General features: G+C 47.8%; 1 protein-coding gene across 1 annotated transcript in view; it reads left to right on the forward strand.

Annotated features, from left to right (window-relative positions):
• The first annotated feature begins 12,588 nt into the window (after positions 1-12,588).
• STC2 (stanniocalcin 2) overlaps positions 12,589-21,082 on the forward strand; it is a 12,957-nt gene continuing 4,463 nt past the window's right edge. The window contains exons 1-3 of the mRNA XM_003781933.2: positions 12,589-14,045; positions 16,089-16,231; positions 18,709-18,920. Coding sequence (XP_003781981.1) covers positions 13,895-14,045; positions 16,089-16,231; positions 18,709-18,920 — 506 coding nt within the window. The 5' untranslated portion in view covers positions 12,589-13,894. The remainder of the gene's footprint in view (positions 14,046-16,088; positions 16,232-18,708; positions 18,921-21,082) is intronic.

Here is a 21,082-nt window from a genome sequence, read left to right on the forward strand (position 1 = left end):
AGCAAGGGGAAAGAAACAAGGACTATTTAGAGCCTTAGTTCTCAAACACCAAAAGAAGAAGCCAACTCTCTGAATGAGCAGCCTTTGAAGTCTGGCCTTAGGTCATATACTCCTAACTTTCTCCCTGAAAAGCCTGGAAAGTGTTTCTAAGTAGCTTAGAGTCACCAACACACTCAGTTTACCACCCAGTCCCACCAGCTGCAGTGGTGACCACCTACCATGTGTTCAGTTCTCCTGGGGGCTGAGGAAGATCCCAAGAAGCACAAACAGATGCCTGTGCTCAGGAATCGCATTGGGGGTGCAGCCTTAAAGCTACATAACACCTCAGGCTCTGCATGACCAAGGTCCAGGCACCCCACACAATAGGAATGGGCTAGAAGTCACAGCTCCTGGAGGGTGGACACTCGGAGAAGAATTCCAAAAAGTGAAGTTTCAGACAGGCATCAGAGGAAGTGTGTGAGTTAGAGTGTTCTAGAGAAACAGAACCAGTAATACAGTTTACCCATGAACAACATGAATTTGAATTATGTGGGTCCGCTTATACATGGATTTTTTTCCATAAATATATTGGAAAATCAGGAAGCAATTTGCAACAATTTGGAAAAACTCACAGATAAATTGCATAACCTAGGAATACAGAAAAAATAAAAAGTTAGGTATGTCATGAATGCACGCACGAAGTATATGTAGATAACTAGTCTATTTTATCATTTGCTACCATAAAATAGACACACATCTATTATAAAAAGTTAAAAGGTATCAAAACCTACAGGCACACAAACACTTATAGACCATCTGTGGCACCATTCACAGTGGAAAGAAGCGTAAGCAGACATAAAGATGAAGTATTAAATCGTAACGGCATAAAATTAACTGCAGTACATCCTGTCCTGCTGTTATAATTCCCCAGACAGCTCCTGTTACCATTGCGGTGAGCTCAAGTGTTGCGAGTATCCACTTAAAATGCCGGGGGACACTAATCACCCCTACGTGAGCAGTCCACCTCTCCAGGGAACTGTGTGCCGCAGTACAGAGTGGTCTCTTGCGGTTCATGGGGATTTTTCATCCTGTTTTTTGCAATACTATAAACCTAGAGTAACACCATAGGGAGTGCCACGAGCAATGCTGGAAGTGCTCCCAACAAGCAGAGTCAGGAAATTACAGGGAAACTAGAATCGCTTGCTGTGTCCCATGGATTACGGTCTGCAGCCACAGCTGCTGCCATCTAAGATGGACAACTCATCTTGCAAACAGACCATGTAAATGTATGGTAGGGACACATACAGGACAGCATTGTCAAGGTGTTTTCTCTTCCTTATGGTTTACTTACTGTTTTCTTACTCTAGCTTCCTTTATTGTAAAATTGCAGCATATTATATAGTCTGTACCATACAAGTACAGTATATAATATACAAATTACATTTTAGTTGACCAGTTATGCTATTAGTAAGGCTTCAGGACTGCACTTGGTTGTGAGTGCCTAAGTTTTGGAGAAGTTCAACATTATACTCAGATTTTCAACTGCACAGGGGATCAGCCCCTGAACCCCCAAGTTGTTCAAGGGACAACTGTAAAGGGGTATGGTCTGTGTGTGCCTGCCTTCACGCATGTGTGTGCATGTGTTGGGGGGTAGAGGAGGGGTGAGAGAGGGGGAGAGAGAGAGATTTCTTGTAAGAAAATGGCTCCCACAATCATAGAAAAGCCTACCTAGCAATCCCAGACCTGAGAAGACCTCAGCAGCAACAGATGCAGGCACACAGAACAGCCACAGTTGCCTCTAATTCTTGAGTGTTGACACCTGTGGGGGCCTGTTGGCGTCCTGCTTACTATGAGGGTTTACTGTAGGGAATCGCCCTCCCCACCCACCTGCAGGGTCTCAGGGTGGGTGCCAGTCAACCAGTTCACTCCTGGACCTCAGGTATGGAAGGAGAGGTCTGCACCAATCAGGCTCTCCTCCTGTCTCACCCTGGGCTAGTCTCTGTAAGCAGATATGTAAAATCACAGAATTAGGGGAGGTCATTCTCTGCATGGTGGCCCAGAGACACAGAAGGTGGAGCCGCAGAGAGGAGCAGAGACATGAGATCAAGCAAGATGAGACCGCCAAGCCACACTCGTGCTCAGCCTGTGACCAGGTTCTGTCTGCCTTGCACGCCCTCCACACCCTCCCTCTCCAAGGTAACTGCCACAGGGCTCCAGAGCTCCATCACAGTTAACAAGAAAATCCACCCTCCCTCCCCTAGCCCTTGGCCCTAATCCACTCATGCCCTGCCACTCTCCTAGTACTCACCAGGCCCCAGCCACACCAACTATCTTGGTCCATTTCCTCTTGTTTATAACAGAATAGCTGAAACTGGATAATTTTTAAGGAAAAGAAATGTATTCCTTACATACGGTTACAGAGCCTGAGAAGTCAAGGCCATGGGGCCACACCTGGTGAGCACCTTCTTGCTGATGGAGACTCTCTGCAACGTCCCAGTGCAGTACAGGATACCACCGGGGAAGGGGCCTGAGCATGCTAACAGGTTATCTCAAGTCTCTCTTCCTCTCTTACAAAGCCACCAGTTTCCCTCCCATGATATTTCTTAATCCATTAATCCATTCACAATCACCTCTTAAAGGTCCCCACCGCTCCACATTGCAACACTGGGGATTGAATTTCCACATGAGTTTTGGAGGAGACAAACATTCACACCATTCATCACTCACCAGCTCTCTGTTCTTCGAACAAGCCAGGCTCGCTCCAACCTCAGGGCCTTTGCACTTGCACTGCTTCTGCCAGGCTGGCTTTTTTGTGTCAACCAGGCTTCTGGAGAAATGACCCCAGTTTAGAGCAAGTTTCTCTGACCACCCTAGCTGCTCCTTTGCCTGTGACATGATTTGCCTTGTGAGACCAGCTGCCTTATCCATTGTATTGCCCAGCACAGTGCCTGGCTTATCCAAGACATTCACCAAATATTTGCTGAACAAACAGCTGAGCTCTGAGGCTCCAGCCTCTATCAGTCCAGCTAGAGAGCCATGCTGCTTCAAGTAAAGGGAGAAGGGGGTGCACCCAGCACAGAGGCACCACCACTGCAGAAGTTTCTTTGCCAGCCAGCCAGCTCAAGCAAGTCCTCCTAAGGAAACACAAGTCAGTAAAGAACTTGGCAAATGGATCCCAAGGCTGGTCAAAAGACGGTCACACTTTAAAATATGCATGACCAGATTTTGTGCACTGCATAAGTTTTATCTTTGACCGTACTTATGGAAACATTATTCAAGAACATCATGAACACACAAAAATAAATCTTTAAAAATACCATTTGGACGACATACACATACCAATGAAAGATTTTTCTCTTTCTACTATAGCAGCCCATTAAGGCATTTTCAAAAAGCAAATGTGGTTAAGTTACTGCACACGGTAACCTGCAAATAAAAATGCACCCAGTTACTACCCACAAAGCTTCCCCACGAATGAAAGCCACCCCAATCACACTGTCCCGAGAGAGACACCCAACCAGGGTGGGAGGACAGGGCACCTATCTCTGCTCCTTGCCCTCAGAGGCCTTGACAACAGTGGCCAAAGCAACAGAAGGTCATGATTCTGACTTGGACTCAGAGGCCTGTGAGACAGCAGCCACATACAGTTACAGAGACTGAGAAGTCCAAGGCCATGGGCCACATCTGGTGAGCTATTCAGGGCCTGCCAGGTGCCCAGCACGGAGCAAGGTGTTTGACACATTGTCACATTTAATCCTACAACAACCCTACGAAGTATATAATATTATTCCTGTGCCTTTGTTGAGCAGACCAAAGCTCAGAGAGGCTAAAGAACCTTGCCAAGTTCACACAGCTAATCAGTGTCAAGACTGGGACTTGAACCCTAAGGCATCTAGCTCGAAGCTCTCCCCTCCCCAACCCCACTGGAGATGTCCCCCACCTATACACGCCATTAGAATGTCTCTTCTTGCCCCCAAACATTCTCCTAATGTTGCCATCAGCAAACTGACACCAAAAGCCCAACACTTTTTTCTTTTTTTTTTTTTTTTGAGACAAGAGTGGAACTATGTCACCCCACATAGAGTGCTGTGGTGTCACAGCTCATAGCAACCTCAAACTCTTAGGCTTAAGCAATTCTCTTGCCTCAGCCTCCCAGGGAGCTGGGACTACAGGCACCCACCACAATGCCCGGCTATTTTTTGGTTGTAGTTGCCATTGTTACTTGGCAGGCCTGGGCTGGATTCGAACCTGCCAGCTCTGGTGTGTGTGGCTAGCACCCTAACTACTGAGCTAGGGGCACCGAGCCACCCCCTTCTTTCCATCTCCCCGAAACACTGAGTGCTGGGCCTCCCCTGCTCCTCGTAAGGTGAAGGTGCGCCCAGGCGGCTCCCCGGCTGGCTGTCTCGGGACAGGATCCCGTTCTGCCTCTCCCCCAGGGAGCCCTTTCCGCTTCTGTTTTGGTTTGTTTTTTTCTTCATCAATTATTGGCCATCTTACCTTAGTTTTATGTTTAATTTATACTATTACCCCCTTTCTTTTTGTTGCTAACCCTGCCAAAACCAAAAAGAATCTAGACATATTCTTAGGTTTTCTTTTCGATTATACTCTTACCTTTGCTCCTTTCCATTTGTTTCCTCCGAGGCCTTCTGGTTATGCTTTTCTCTGTCCCCAGGTTTGCCTTTCTCAAGGTTTTAAGATCACAGGGAGAAATAAATGCTTATATACACACATATATAGCTTAGATTATAGATAGATAGATCATAGATACATAGATACACACACACACTAAGCTCACGTTGATCATCATCAGAACGAGAGTGTTTTTCAACATTTATCTTTATGTTCACTAGTAAAGATGGAGAAAAAGGTTATGACTTCCAGAACCATGATCAAATACAAAGATCCTGGTTTGAAAACTCAGGTTCAAGTCTGAACTTAGAGCCTTCTGTCTGTATGAGCCTCAGACAAGAATCTCCAAGCTAGAGGTTTTCATCTGTATAGTGGAAATGATCTTAGTAGAGAGATCTAATAGGCAATGTATATAAAATCACTTTTAATCCATAGATATTTTAGTGGAGAGCAGTAGGGATCAGGAAATGCTACAAGAGGAGGGAGGATGCCTATTGAATTGTCCATTGGACAGGCTCACCTGGATGGCCCCTAACCCCCTACAGTCTGCCTCCCTAAATAGGTCTGCCTATCTGTAAGTCTCGGTTATGCAACTGAAGCTAGGAGATGTTTTGTCCTCCAACATTCAATACACACACACACACACACACACACACACACACACAAATGCACTGTGTGCCAGGGACAGTAGTGAGTGCTAAGAACTGGACATTGGAAACGGCCGTGTCCTCTCCATCAGGGAGCTTATAATTCACTTTGTAGGAGAAGGAATAAGATAGACGACAAATAACTAAATAAATAAACAAGGTAATAACTGAGAATAGGCCCCGTATTTCTCAGGAAAAGGCCACATGAAGGCCATCAGGCAGAAAGGAGCTGGTCCTATTTGCCATTTGGAAAAAGGCTCCAGAAGGAAATGAGTGAGTGAGGGCCCTCCCCGGGGACAGGAGCATGGATTTTATCTTCAGGAGGCCGTTGGAGTTATAGCGAGTGAGTGGTATGATTTGGTTTGGGGACCTTTTGTTGGATTTTTTGTTTTTATCAATCCAGCTATGTCAAGTGCAGAAAATCTGGATTGGAGGCAGTGCTGATGGGCGAATGTGAAAGCAGGAGGCCAGCTGGTCGACTCTGCGACAATTCAAGACAGAGACAACTAAGGCTTGAGGAGTGGAAACGGAGAGAGGAAAACCAAGTCAACACGTATTGTGGAGTCGGAAGCAAGAATTGGTGATGAGTTTCACACAGAGGCACAAAGAAAAGGAGAATGTCAACGAAGACTCCGGGGGTGGGGTTTGCTGGAACAAGCAAGAGATTTTGAGATGGGAGTAGTTGAGGGGGAGGGTAGGGAAGGTGCTAGATTTGAGGAGGAAGATGCAGGTGGAGAGAGGTTCCCCCCTCGTGTGTAAAACTTGGTTCTCTTGCCAGTTTGTCCCCTCAACCTTCCCCAAATCCCCTCTTCCTTCTCATCTTCAATTTGCTGCCTGGCTTCTCAGTGGATCCCTGCCTCGGGGGGTCCTCCCCTCCAACACATCTGCTGTACCTACATCCTCAGGACATCCTGGAATGGGGGAACAACACACATTCCTCCATCGTTTAAGACTTCTGTGTTGGGATTTCTGTTACTGGCAGGTACAAGCAGACACATCAGGCTCTGGGGTCTAAGCCCAATCAAACATCCCAACCACAAATCCTCTCCTCCACCAACACCATTCTTCCCAACCACCCTACCACACTATGGCACCCGGCTTTAAGCAGGGCTTGGTGTCATGCACCTGTAGTTCCAGCTACTCAGGAGGGGGAGGAAGGATGGCTTGATCCCAGGAGTTCAAGGCTGCAGCGAGGTGTGATGGGCCACTATACTCTAGCCTGAGTGACAGAAGATGATCCTGTCTGTAAGAAAAAAAAAATTCATTACTTAAAATCCCATGCACCACCCATTAAGATGTGGTATCCATGCTATGTGTAGTACTTCTTGCCACCACTGGAGTTTGAGAAGCACTGGGTTACACCAAAGGGGAGAATAAACAGAGAACTATGCAACCATGCCTCACCCTCAAACCACCTGTCTTGAAAATAACCCTTAATCAAGGGCATATGTGGGAGAGGTCTGGGACTGGAGGGAGACCTTTTCAGTGACTACCACCTATTGAAGGAGTTTACTCATTTTTGTTTTAATGTTTCACCTCCATAAACTTAATTTATTTTCTCCTCAATGTAGAAAAAAAAAAGTTGTCATTACCCTTCACCATCAGGGTCCAATAGATCCTTCTAATTTTTTAGAATCAACTGCAGAAGTAAGAATAGAGGGATGGTTTGAAATAAACTTTATTAGGGAATTTGATAATAACAGATTTTCACTGCACACTTTCCTGGTTCTGAGTGTACATAAACCCAAAATGAGCAGCTTACTCTGAATGGAACTGTCGGCTCACCAGCTGTCCTGTGCAACTACCAGTTCCAAGTTGCAAGTATATCTCTAATAAGTGCAAGCTTATCATTACTTCTGGTTCTTCTTACACTTGTATTCTTTTTTTTAAACAGAGTCTCGCTCTGTCTGTCACCTAGCCTAGAGCGCAGTGGCGTCATCATCGCTCACTGCAACCTCCAACTCCTAGGCTCAACAGATCCTCCAACCTCAGCCTCCCAGAGTGCTAGGATTACAAGCGTGAGCCACCGTATCCAGCCATGAAACATATTACTTTTGAAAAGGTTGACCATTCATAGTTTTCTTCAAGAGAAAGATGGTCATCTTCTTTTCTCCACAATTAAAAGGGACTTTCATTTTTAAACGTATAAGCCCCAAAGGGGATAGTTGGTGCAATGACTTTTTTCTTTCATGTCTACATCACCTATTTTTCTCCATCACCTTCAGAGTTACTTGGGTTCTGACTTCATCATGTGTTCCCTTCACATTGTATCAAGTAAGTTTTGGAAAGCAAACATCATAAAAAGTAAAAGAACATTGGACCCCATTCTTCCAGCAAAATAGGATGGTCCAGGTTCATGTTGCAAAATATCGTGTGATGAAATCATTCCTATTGAATGACTAGCTGGATGAGAATATTTTATTTTCTTTTTGTCCTCAGAAATGCACTGTTTACTCTTGGATTCTTAAATCTGAGGAACTTCATCTAGATTATCATAATGCATGATTCTGTCTAAGACTCTGCTCGTACCACCTGTTTCACCATTTTCATTCACGTCTACGATGCTGCTGTCTCTCTACAGTCGTCTTCTAATGTGTCTAAGAACTGTAAATGCTTTCTCCTGTCAATTTTTTTCTTTTACCATTTTGTGCAGAAAAATGAAAAACTCTGTATTCACAACTGTACTCCATGAAAACAGTAAGACTACAAAGATGGTGTCCTCTGTCTTTATGCTTTCTTGAGAGATGATGTAATACTTCAGGCAATGTAATAAAAAAAAACCGCATGAGGATTGTTTCACTATTGCATCGTCCTTCTAGGCGATTCCATCATTCTTCCATTTTCTTATGAGTTTAGTGTGTTTTTCTATCAGAATTGGCAATAAATGACAATTAATGGTGAAATGATGTAAGAATAACAAAATGGAAGATGTTTAAAATATAAGAAAATTGGTGTGCTCCCACCTAATGGACACAATGTAAGGGTACACGGAACACCTCCCGGTGCAGGACACAAGTACAATAGGAACTTTCTCTAACACACATGAACATTGTAACCTAATCATTTGTACCTTCATATTAATCTGAAATTTTAAAAAAAGCTAACAAAAAAATAAGAAAATTAATATCATTAAGATATTTTGATTATCATAGATTTATAAATGGCTCCAATGGTCTTATATGATAACTTCATGACGGAATGAGTTTCATTCTAATTTTTGTTAAAAAGCAAAAGATCTTTGGAAGACTGATAAAAACAGACAAAAGCTATGAAATATCAATTCTTACAAATAGCTAGAACTGCTTAGGAAAAAAAAGAAAAACCTCAAAATCTAAAATTGAGACTAACAGGGCCTCATGGCAGAATGAAAATTAAATCATATTCATAGATTTGGTCGTTTCCTGGAAACTTTCAAAATCTGGTTCACTAGAAAAGTGCCCCATAGGCTCGGCGCCCGTGGCTCACGTGGCTAAGGCACCAGCCATATGCACCTAAGGTGGCAGGTTCGAATCCAGCCCAGGCCCACCAAAAACAACAACAATGAAGGCTGCAACCAAAAAATAGCCGGGCATTGTGGTAGGTGCCTGTGGTCCCAGCTACTTGGGAGGCTGAGGTAGGAGACTCGCTTGAACCCAGGAGTTGAGGTTGCTGTGAGCTGTGATGCCAGAGCACTCTACCCAGGGGGAAAGCTTGAGGCTCTGTCTCAAAAAAAAAAAAAGAAAGAAAGAAAGAAAACTGCCCCATAAAAATACTCTTCCTTCACCCACCAGATCCAACAGTTCTCAGCACAAAATTGAAACCTAGCCAGGGATATTTCAATAGTCTTCCAATACGATGATGCCTGCCTCTGGGCCCCAGCAGCACTCTCCGTAAAGCCAGCAGCCCCTTGCCCAGGATATTTTCTCCTGGAGTTTGTCTCAGAATACAATGCGAAAGGTAAAATCATGACCCAAGAAAACAGGGCTTCTGGAATACTATTCAGACTTTAGAGCAAGGCACTAACAAAACTCAGACCACAATCAGCTGCCCAACGTTTACTGCTCTATACTCTTTCCAGTAAATGGATTTATTGTGAAGGATACAATGTTCCTATTCTCTTGGGTTTTTAAAAATCTTGTTTATCTTTTGTATTTCCAGTCAATCCATGAACAGTTTGACTATTGATCTATGATGTAGAGGAAATGCCTAAATCACAGACGTATTGTATTCTAACACTTTAAGAGTTGGTTGTTGTAGGAACTCAGAATATATTTTCTTCCATTAAAAAATTTTATACATGATAGTGAGATCTCCAGGCCAGCCCCACAAAATCCTTCTCAGCTCATAATGTTGAAGCACCACACTTTTACAATATAAGTTAGTAGGAAGCAATTTGGGTGGTGGTACTAACAAACAAACCCAAATATTGAAGCTATAGTCTCCTTTATACTGAACTTTACTTAAGGAAACAACTGGTTTAGTATAAGAAAATAAGAGAAAAGGTGGAGGCTTTGGGGGGAGAGACCTCTGCCTGCAAGAATTTGGGGGGGTCAACAGCAGCAGTTTGTTATTTCACTGGTCTGGTTTCACCTTGATGTCTTTTTTCATTTTCCTTCATATAGGCAAGAGGCACAGGAGCCAAAAGCAGGGTAGATTTCAGGATCACAGAGAAATACAGCAGTATCAGGGAGGAAGAGAGAAAATTAAAGGTTTGAAAGAGATTTACTTGATGGGGGGATTAAAGCATTTGCTAAATAAAAGGTAAGGAAACTGGAGAGAAGGCAGGAGACCCAATGTTAGAAGCGCCCCCCGCCAGTTCCCTCTCTAACCATAAGGTGGCGCCATGAGCCCAGACAGTCTGCTCCAAGGGGGGCGGCCATGCCGTGGGCGGAGCTCCCACGTGTGAGCCATGTTCCGCACTTAGGCTCTGGAGCTTACAGAAAGCCTGAATGAGACAGCATGTGTCGAAGTACACGTTGGCGCCTCAGCACTCAAGAATTGTGCCCCTTTTCTAAGGCCGCACCTGCCCACACCTTAGCAAGAACACCTCTTTCCTGCTGGGCACTGCAACCTCAAGGAAGATGCCAGCTAATTCCTTCCCACCTCTCTCCTCTATTTCCACAATGACAGGACTGAGACCCTAAGCTTTTCCTAATTCCTAAAGAGAATCTAGTCCAAGAGCATCCTACAGTCTGAGCCTTAAATACTATGAGGATGAGATGAGTACAGATCTATCACACGGGCCCAGCCTTGACAACACACCCTAGCAATCTCTCCCACTTTCATGCCTAATTGGACCACCTCCATTCCGGATGCAAACCCCACATATCCCCTGTGTGCATCTACCCCTGCTGGTCCTCCTTGCCTGAATTTGAATCCTCCTCCATCTTTGGGGAAGTGGTATTCTAACCTGCCACTAAGTGTTGACCACACATAATGAATGAAGTGAATTTAGAGAGGAAAATATGAGGCTCCAAAAAGATACCACCAGGCAGTCCACATCTGCCTCTCCCCTGCTGTAGCTGGACTCTGCTGAACCTCGGGGAAGCACCTGTTGATCTGTCCAAGAGACCTCCTAAGTCTCAATTCTCCTCTAGGGTCTAGGGGAACATCAAGCCATGAGCTTGGTGTGTGGTATAGTCCTGTTCTCAATTCATGGTAGTTTTGTAACAGTGATCATAATTATTATACTGCTTCCTCACGCTCACCAACCTGCTAAAACAGGCCTAAGTTACAAAGTTGAAGGAATCAGCAGGAGGGACGGAGGATCACAACAAAGTCACCAGTCTAAGCCCCATGCCCACTTGTACTCCAGGTCTGTGGCATAGCCTGTAGTCCCAGTGAAGAGTCTAGTGATGCTGCAGGAGAATCTTCACAGCCCTGGGGAAACCAACTGGGATGTGCATTCTGGTCTGAATGCTTTGGCCTCGGCTAAGTGGAGTAGAAATTAACTTCTAAGAACTTTTGCAACACCTCCAGAACTTTTGCAACAAATTCCAGCTACTGCTCAATCTTTTAGTTATAAAGGAACTGGTGCCTCAGATGGGAACTAGGAATGTCATGAGGGGCAAACAGCCTCATGTCGAGCTTTTAAATTACGGAGGTTCTCTGAATGCAGCCTAAAGGTTCCACAGTAGCAAAAGGCAGTCCTAGGCAAAAGCTGTGGGGTGGCAGGAGCCAAGAGCCCTCTCTCTGCCTGGTGCTATTCCAGGAGCCCTCAGAGTCTGCATCTGGCTGAGGTAGGCTTGCTCCCACGCCCTGGAGCTGTCTGTTTGCTCCTCAATATTGCTCATGTTCTACACAAGAGGCCACATGGAAAGAAAGCCTACCCAGCTATACTTACAAGCAACGCTGAGGCCAAAGCCACTGACCTCTAGGAAATTCAGGGCCTTTAAGAGTTAGTTAGGAGAGCCCAGAAAGCTGCTGTGTTGTTTGTTTTGTTTTTAAGGATCTACAGGAGGTGTTTTTTCATAAACTAATAAAGAAAGCTAAGTTAACTATGCAAACAGAAGCAGGATGGGCAATGTGAAAGGTCTGTTTTAATGTACTTGTACCCCCAACTCCTTCCACAAAAAAAATCTGAAGCTTTGGGGAAGAAGAATTGTGGGAATCACGGCCGTGGGCCATCAGTTTCTCAGACTTTCAGAATGACTGTTTACTGGGGTTCTGAAGTCGGGCAGAGGTGGTGGGCGGCACCTCCCTAGCTTTCTAGCCCAGGGGAAGACCACTCCGCCCAACCCCTTCTCTCCTTCCTCCCGACTCCCGACTCCGGACAGCCGGACAAGCCGGGCAGCAGCGGCCAGTGGCGGTCACCCTGGCGCCCTGCCTCCGCCTTCCTCACACCTGAGAGTCTCTGGGGACCCAAGGAAAGGAAGCTGTAGAAGCTGGGCGGTGGCCAAAGGATGACCTGCCCTGGTCTCAGTACCGCCTCTCCGGATCATGTCACAAGGCAGCCCTCACCCTGCGGGCAGTGCGCCCCGCTGCGGAGACCCCCAAAGCTATAGCTACCGCAGTGGGTGATGAAACTTTCCAGGCGCATTGCCGCAGAGGGCGCGGGCGGGGAGCCGGGCAGGGGCGGGGGCTGGAGAGCTGGTACCCGGGCTCACCTGTTCTCCAGGAGTAGGGTGGGGACTTGGGCAAGGGGCGAGGGCGCGCCAACACCGAATGCGTACCTCGGGGCGCTGGGTGGCAGAGCTTGCGTCCCCACCCTCCACAGCCCTGCGAGACCCCCAAGCTGCGCCGTCGGGTTGACATGGCCAGGAGCAGTTCCTGTCCCCGGCCAGGCGCGGGGGAGACGTGAGCGTGCACACGTACACACACAGCAGGGGAAGAGGCGCTCTAAGCGGCGCCCAACTTTCTCCTTGCCTCTCCAGGCTGGGGGAAAGGCAGCTGGAAGCAATCCAACCCTGGCGGTGCTTGGGGAGGGGTCGAACAAAAAGGGAGAAAAGATGGAGTGAATTTACTTTATTTATTTATTTAGCCTTTTTGTTTTTGCTTGCACCACTTCCATCCAGTGACTGGAAAGTAAAGGGAACCTGGAGCTGGGCGGCAAGTAGCGCTTTGGGAAACTGCAAGAGTGTGTTTGGAGACGGGTAAAGTTGCCTTTCAAGCTCTGGCCTCCGGGGCACGCGATGCTGGCGGCGGGCTGACTCAGGGCTGTCTGGGCCTCCCTCTCATTCTCCTGGAAATGATGCAAGTCTGACTGTCACCTGGATCCCTGCAGCCCAGCCTGGAATCCGTCTGGATGGGGGGAGGGACAAGAAACGACACCCCAAGTGTTGCATGGCCCACCAAAGTGGGATGATGGCACAGTTGCTCAGGCCACATACTGCACGTAGTGCTTCGGCTCCTGTCTTCACTAGTGCTTTTTTTTTTTAATGCAAAACGTCACAACGCTAGGAATTCCCACACGTGATCAGTTGCCCCACAGCATCACTGTGCCCAGGAAGCTGCTCCATCTATCAAAGGCTCGGGGCTGGGAATCTCACTAAATTCCAAATGCTAGGAAGAAGAAACTTTCCCAGCTTGACGCTGTGTGATGCGAGCCAGGGACCCTGGGAGGACGCTGTCCCAGCGCGGACCGCCTCTCTTGCCCTTCTTTAGTGGTAACTGGAGCTGGGATCTGCTTTTCTGAGCCCGTGCGGCCATTGCCCTGGAGCACCCGCACACGCGCACGCATCACTGGCCTCGCTCATACACACTCACACACACACGCACGCAAACGCGTGGCCGCCGCCAGGTCGGCAACTTTGTCGGGCGCTCCCAGCGGCGCTCGGCTTCCTCTCGTAGTAGTTGGGCACAGGCCCCGCCTCCCGGCCGTGTTGTCAAACGGGCTGGGGTCTCGGATTGGTCCAGCCGCCGGGACAACACCTGCTCGACTCCTTCATTCAAGTGACACCAGAGCTTCCAGGGATATTTGAGGCACCATCCCTGCCATTGCCGGGCATTCGCGGCGCTGCTAACGGCCTGGTCACATGCTCTCTGGAGAGCTACGGGAGGGCGCTGGGTAACCTCTATTGGAGCCGCGGCCGCGAGGAAGAGGGAAAAGGCGAGCAAGGAGGAAGAGTGGGAGGAGGAGGGGAAGCAGTGGAGGAGGAAGAGGAGGAGGAGGGGAGCACAAAGAATCCAGGTCTCCCGGCGGGAGGTTTATACCAAGAACCATGTGTGCCGAGCGGCTGGGCCAGTTCGTGACCCTGGCTTTGGTTTTGGCCACCTTCGACCCGGTGCGGGGCACGGACGCCACCAACCCTCCTGAGAGTCCTCAAGACAGGGGTTCCCAGCAGAAAGGCCGTCTGTCCCTGCAGAACACAGGTAAGTGCGTACGCCCCCTTAGCCAGGACCTGCTGGGAGAGGATACCGTTCACCCACACAGCGCACCCCGGGCATTTCTCCCTAAGCTAGACGCCCACCTCGGGCCACACAAACTCTTCGGGTGGTGCGGGACTTGCAAAGGGAAGCGCGAGGCAAAGCGAGGTCCGCGCCGTGCTCTGAGCGCCCGGAATCTGCACGTGCTAGCAGGGTGATGAAATGGCTGTGGCAGGACTTGTTGCTGTCCTCCCTAGGGTCGAGGGGAAATGAGGCAGCTCCTGACGCTGCCACCACCAACCCTAGCCTGTGAGTCCTGGGTCCGGTGCAAAGCGCACTTAATCCCCGCCCGCCGGCGGTAGGCACTGAGGGTCCCCGGAGCTGGGCTGCGCCCTGCACCGGGAGAACTTCCCTTTCCAGCAGGCTGGCCTCCGCAGGACCGCTCCTCCCCCGTCCTCAAAAGATGCCCGACATCCCAGAACTTTGCGGGTCACACAAATTGCATTACGAACTTTCCCCCTAGGGGCATTGCTCTCAGAAGGGAGGGTGGGGGCGGCGCAAAGCATACCTCCGCGGGGCTGCCGCCATCCCCTGCTTCTGGCCAGGTCGGCAAGCGAAGAAATGGTGACACGACCCGAACCGTGCGCCGCCTCTGCTCGACCGGCTCTTGGCTCACAGGCAAGCTGCAGAGCAGAGCCAGGCGTGCAGGGCACGGGGCTGGCCCTTTTCCCAGCTCTGGGGAGAGAAAGAAAATCTGCCTACGGCTCCTCGGCTCCGCGCCCCTCCCGCGGTATTTTGGGGGACCGTGCGAACGCGGCGGCTGCGGCGGCGTGCGCTCGCAGCACGAGCAAGAATGCACGAATGCCCATTAGGGACGCCCCAAGTGAGGGAATCGTGGTCTCGCGGCGTGCCCGGAACGCGCGTGGGGTCATCCGGAGCCTCTCACCTCCACGTGCCCGGGCCAGCACCCTGAGCTGGCGTCCTCCACACCCTAAGACCCTCGCCCACCCTTCCCCCTCTGGAACGCTTTCTCTGAGAACTGAACGTGATTCTCGGTAGTTGGTGACCCTCGACAATGCACGTCCCTCATTCTCTCGCTAGATTTAATCTGAATGCGGATTATCTGCTCCGACCCCGCCCTTCTTCCAAAATATACTTTTCTGATGTAATTTTGTGGTTGGTTTAAATCAGAGACTTGGGGAGGGGGGAGGGGAGAAAAAGAGGCTTTGCACGCGGCAGCCTGACAGTTAACTCCCTCAGTCTGTCCTTTCAGAGAAATGAATTAGGGACACTTTTCTGCAACGAAGGGCAGCTCCCGGGCCGCGGAAATTCTAGGGGATTAAGTGACACCTCACACTGGATCCCTAATTAAAAGGAGCCTCTAACTGCAGATGGTCGCGTTTCTGAAGGCAAGCCCCCATCTGACTTGACTCCGGAGCCCGCTTGCAAGCCTGCTCGCAAACCGCAGCTTCCCTACCCTGGTATTTAATGCGGATGGTTTGGAGGCGCTGCCTTAATAGGAATTTTGTTTTGATTTTTAGGTGTTGAATCATAAAGATGAATTGAAACTGCCTTTTGGACGCTGTCATTTGGGGGTCAGGAAGGAAATGACTGTGAATTACTAGCAGCAGCTTCCACAGACCCAAGCAGAGAAGGGTATTTCATTGATGAAATACAGTCTTCATCTTAAAACCTTATTTTTGTCTGCGGGTTTAAAAAGCTGAAATATTTTCTGCTCTCAAACTAGAAGTATTCCCACAAATACTTTAATAAAATGGAAGGGATGAAAAGAAAGGAAGAATGCTCAGACCTAACTTCTGGTTGTGATTTTTGTAAATTTCTCTGGCTAACTTTTACAAATATATTTTTCATGTATAAAGAATGAAATTTTGTTTCCCAGACCTTTTTAGGTCCTAACATAGCCGTTAGTAACTTTTAAAAAATTTTTTTTTCTTTTAGTTGTTACCAAGTTTTACTTAAAATGACCACTCTGCATTCTTCAGCATGGGTTAGAGTTTTGTATCTATTTGTGTGTAATTTTCCTTTTAGCGGAGATCCAGCACTGTTTGGTCAACGCTGGCGATGTGGGGTGTGGCGTGTTTGAATGTTTCGAGAACAACTCTTGTGAGATTCGGGGCTTACATGGGATTTGCATGACTTTTCTGCACAACGCTGGAAAATTTGATGCCCAGGTAAAAACCATCTAGTTAGAACATGAAGAATGTTTTGGGGTGAGCGTAGCATGAGTGAAATGTTCAGTCATTGGAAAGCCTTGTTAACAGATTGCCTGAGCTGTTCTTTTGGTATGTTTTAGTTCTGGCAAGACACGTTCTAGGTGTAGAGCCATGTGCCCACATCTCCCTCTTGCATTTGTGTTCAGAAAGCACTGGAGCTGTCATGTAGGCTAATGCATCTACACTCTTAAGCTGTGTCTCCACAGTCAGAATGGACTGGAGACCAAGGTCATCAGAAATAATAAACACCTGGTTAGGAGACACACTCCATGTGGCCACCCAGAACCCAGCCCCCAAAGCCCATTGCATTAGGAACAATGAAGGGCAGGGCAGGGCAGGGACCCCAATTATACATTTCTAAAGCTAATTTCACTTAATAAGGAAGACTAGATGAGACACAAAATTTGTAGCAATCAATCGTGTGTATGTGTGCGCACGCGCGCGCATGCAACCTGAATAATGCAGGGCCTTATTTAGAGAAATTTGTATTCTCTCCCAACCTGAAAAGGCAAAACCCTGCAATTCTACACTTTTCTTTTGCTCCATATAATAAATATAGTCAGGGCCTGACCCACTTCAGTGGTGCCAGGGTCCCAAGGGCAACACCAAGTTGCTGCTCCCAGCAGGGCAAGAACACAACAAGCAACCTTATGGCTCCACTGCCGACAACCTAGATACATTTTTAGATCACTTGTGGCATTCAGCTTACCGTCTTCATTTTCTCCCTGGCCTCTATGTGCCCTGTTGAAACACCCTGTTGTTGTATCTCATAAACTTCCTCTCCCGTTTCATTGGAGAGCGATGACAACGTTTGAAGGCAGCCAACAGTTTAGGTGTGATTTATGAACGTCACCAGTAACCATCCACTGACATCCTGTATTGAGCCTGACAAAGGCAATGCCTGGGAACCAGAAGGGGATGCGATGGGGCCCTGCGGCCCCACAGAGGATGTGCGGTGGCAGGAGGGGAAACAGAAAGCAGGGAAGGAAAGAAGTAGAACTTTGAACTCCTCAAGGCTCCCTTCTAAAGCATCACTTCTGGATTAGCTGGAATGAGGAAACGCAATAGGAAATCCGGAGGAAAGATGTGTATTTAAGGGCAATCCCACAGGATGTCAGGGAAGGATACCAAGAACAGATTGCTGCAGCCCTCACATAAAGTAATCTTCCTTTTCTCCTCAACCAACAGGAATATGTTCTCAAGTTAGAGACACCCCATCCCTTTCACATCAATTCTCAGCACATAACTACTTAATAAACTGGCACACCCTGCCCTCCTTTGCACTGGGCTCTCAAAAAGACCAGGGGCTCCAGGGAAGGTGGTGGGCCCATGTGGTTTCTCAGAGATCAGACATGATCTGTAGACATTGCACTTGCTTCCAAAGAGAGAACCAAAATACATGTGCTGGCTGTCTTTCCCTTTCCAACCTGAACCCATTTACTTTCTCGACTCAGGGACTTCCAGCCCTATCTAAAAACAGAGGGTGACCTCTCCAACGACAGCTTGTTTCTACAGTAATGGAGGGTGCCCGGAGCCCTGGGGAGGCATCCCACAGTGCCTCTCGGCCATAGGAGGTTGATAAGGGAGCTAACACCCAGCTTGCCTCCACACCCCCAACAGCTGTCTCCTTTCTAGGATAAGCACAATCTAATGGGGTTGCCAGGAAAGAGAGCTGCAGGCCAGATGTATGCCTGGCTGCCTTAGCCCCTGAGACACAGGGAGCGTGGGGGAGGGGCCGTTCGTTGGGCAGTTCAGACTCCAGATGCTGCCAGGCAGTGTGCCAGGCGGGCCTTTTAGAGGCAATAATCCTCACAGTTTAAAGGAGTAGAATCATTTTTGAAAAGGAGAAGCATACTCCTTGCAGGATAGAATTGTCTTTCTGCAATGGTGAATTTGGGTGTGAATTTGGATTGGTAGGAGACACTGAGGCAGGAAGGGGAGGCACAGTTAGCCCTCAAACCATGGTGTCACTTGTGCAATGGAAGGAAAAGGGAAAAGTGTGAGATTTGGATAAACAGGGACTCTCCACTTGGGAAGAACATTTGCTGAGAACCACAGATGAGTTATGGATTTGCATCTGGCCAAGTTCCCTCTGCGTTCCAGAAAAGCTGCCACCCAACAGCCAGCACCAAGCTACCATGAGGACAGACAGCCCTGGGAGCCCCAGTTGGGGAAAACTGAAAGAGTAGCCAGGGAGGAAGGAGGGTGATGTGAGTCTGCTGACCGAACATCTTTCATGGCCAAATGTGGGAGGTGTCATGTCACTCCAGAGGTGCGACCTGATGCAGCACCGCTCATCACCGGGGGGTGGGAGGTCATCAGCATTCTGTTGCCTGAAAGATCCAGTGGAAGCCCAAGAAGGGTAAATGTCCAAGCATGTAACAAGGACTCCTGTTTTCTGCTCCTCTCTCCTTCTCCGTACTCTCTGTTCTCAGGGCAAGTCATTCATCAAAGATGCCCTAAAGTGTAAGGCCCATGCTCTGCGCCACAGGTTTGGCTGCATAAGCCGGAAGTGTCCAGCCATCAAGGAGATGGTGTTCCAGCTGCAGCGGGAATGCTACCTCAAACACGATCTGTGCGCGGCTGCCCAGGAGAACACCCGGGTGATAGTGGAGATGATACATTTCAAGGACTTGCTGCTGCACGAGTGAGTACTGCCCCCACAGGGGCCCAGGGAGGATGACCCACCCCAGCAAGGCCGGCAGTGGGTGGATGAGAGCCGAGTTGCGTTCAGTTTTGAGGGGCTTGGCTTGTGGAGGCTGAAATGATGTCAGAAGGAGAAAGTTGTGGTTATACCTGCACTGACTCTCCCAGGGGGCCCCTTCCCTGCTCCCTTTCAGAAAAAGTAAAAGAGGTTTCCATTATCAGTTTCAAAATCACAAGCCAGAGAAACAGGATTTTTTTTTTTACTAAGCATGAAGTATGTAGATTCAGAAAGATTCTTCATCTTTTCCTTGTCCTGAACCCCAAGAGCTCTCTGAATATTCTGAGTCGCAGTGGAGGTGTCCTTACACACAGCAAATAGCTAAGAACATTAGTTGAACATTTACTAAGCACTAGACATGGGGCTAAATGCTTCATGTGAATTTTGCACTTAATCCTCACAACAGCCCTGTGAGCTCCATTTCTCATTGTCATTTCATAGATGAGAAAACTGAGACTCACTGAGGTGACAGGCACAAAGTTTTTGTTTTGTTTTTCCGAGACAGAGCCTCAAGCTGTCACCCTGGGTCGAGTGTCATTGCGTCACAGCTCACAGCAACCTCCAACTCCTGGGCTTAAGCAATTCTCTTGCCTCAGCCTCCCAAACAGCTGGGACTACAGGTGCCCACTACAACCCCCGGCTATTTTTTTTTTTTTTTTTTTTTTGGTTGTAGTTGTCATTGTTGTTTGGCAGGCCCAGGCTAGATTCGAACCCACCAGTTCTGGTGTATGTGGCTGGCTCCTTAGCTGCTTGAGCTACAGGCGCCGAGCCTGCATCCTTAAGTTTGCCTGTCCCTTAGAAGGTCCAGTTCACTTTCTCTAAGACATTAATGCCCTCCCAGAAAAAAATGCAAAACAAATATCAAAACCTTTAATCAGCTAAACGCTTCTATCCCAAGCAAGGAAACGTGAACTTACTTATTCGAAGAACTGAAATTCAATGATAAACCCAGGATAACTTTATTCTTTAAGGAATTTCCCAGCTATAGGATCCTCAGTTTTGCAGCATGATAAATCATGTTGGCACATAACGGCTACAAAACCCTCAGTGTGGGCAGTAGTCCCTGGAGGTTATGCTGGCTCTTTCCTTACAGACACAGAACAGAGAGGAAGTCACAGCTAGACAGTCCAGTACAAGTCATTGCCAGCTTGATGGCACCACAAATCTCTCCACACTGACTCATTGGGCCAAATGTTATAAACTCTTGCTTCTCAGCTTATGCCACGTTTTCCTGGGTATGTCACTAAACAGGCTACCCCTACCACACCAACACCACTTAGACCCTAGAGGACAACACCACTTCCTGTCATTTTCCAGGTGATTCTGAAGTTCTAGGTATCTGGCAACAACCTCTGGTACACTGTTAGAATGACATGATTCATGGTAAAACTCAGCAAGCAGCTCTTGCCAAAAGCAAAATACCATTGCATTCTCTTTGAGTTACACTAATGCCATATAAAATAATTTTTATTCTTCCAAATACCTGTAAAGAAACAATAACACCAAGAGTGATAATATCTATCCTTGTTTTAATGTTACAGGCCCTCGGCCATGACTTTATATGGATTATCTCATTTATCTTTCCCAAAGATGCTATGAGATAGAAATTACTATCCCCATTTATTTAACAGAGGAGGAAAGTGAAGTTAAGAGGCTAAAGAACTTGCACTGAGGTTTGGTTCCTACTTTTCAACTTTGGAATTGCTGACATAGATGGCTGAAGCCAGTTATCAGGAATAGACTTCAAACTTCTCTGCTCCTGGCCTATGCTGTCCTCACTAGACCTGCGCAGGGCTCACTGGTCGCCAAATGTGGCAGGATTTTTATCCTTTTCTCAAATATATCCCCAGCACACAAGGAGAACACTATGAAATTCCCTTCCTTCAAGGGACAGGCAAACGCCCAGTGGCTGAGACTCTAGGAAATTCATTTCCCTTGTGCACTGCCACCCATTAGAGATGGATTATTGACCTCAAGAATGGGTGATGGTGGCTCGGCGCCTGTGGCTCAAGTGGCTAAGGCACCAGCTACATACACCTAAGGTGGTGGGTTCGAATCCAGCCCGGCCCGCCAAACAACAATGACGGCTGCAACCAAAAAAAAAA

Source organism: Otolemur garnettii, unplaced genomic scaffold (assembly GCF_000181295.1).
Source record: "Otolemur garnettii isolate 467f Iridium unplaced genomic scaffold, OtoGar3 scaffold00003, whole genome shotgun sequence".
Classification (NCBI taxonomy): Eukaryota; Metazoa; Chordata; class Mammalia; order Primates; family Galagidae; genus Otolemur; species Otolemur garnettii.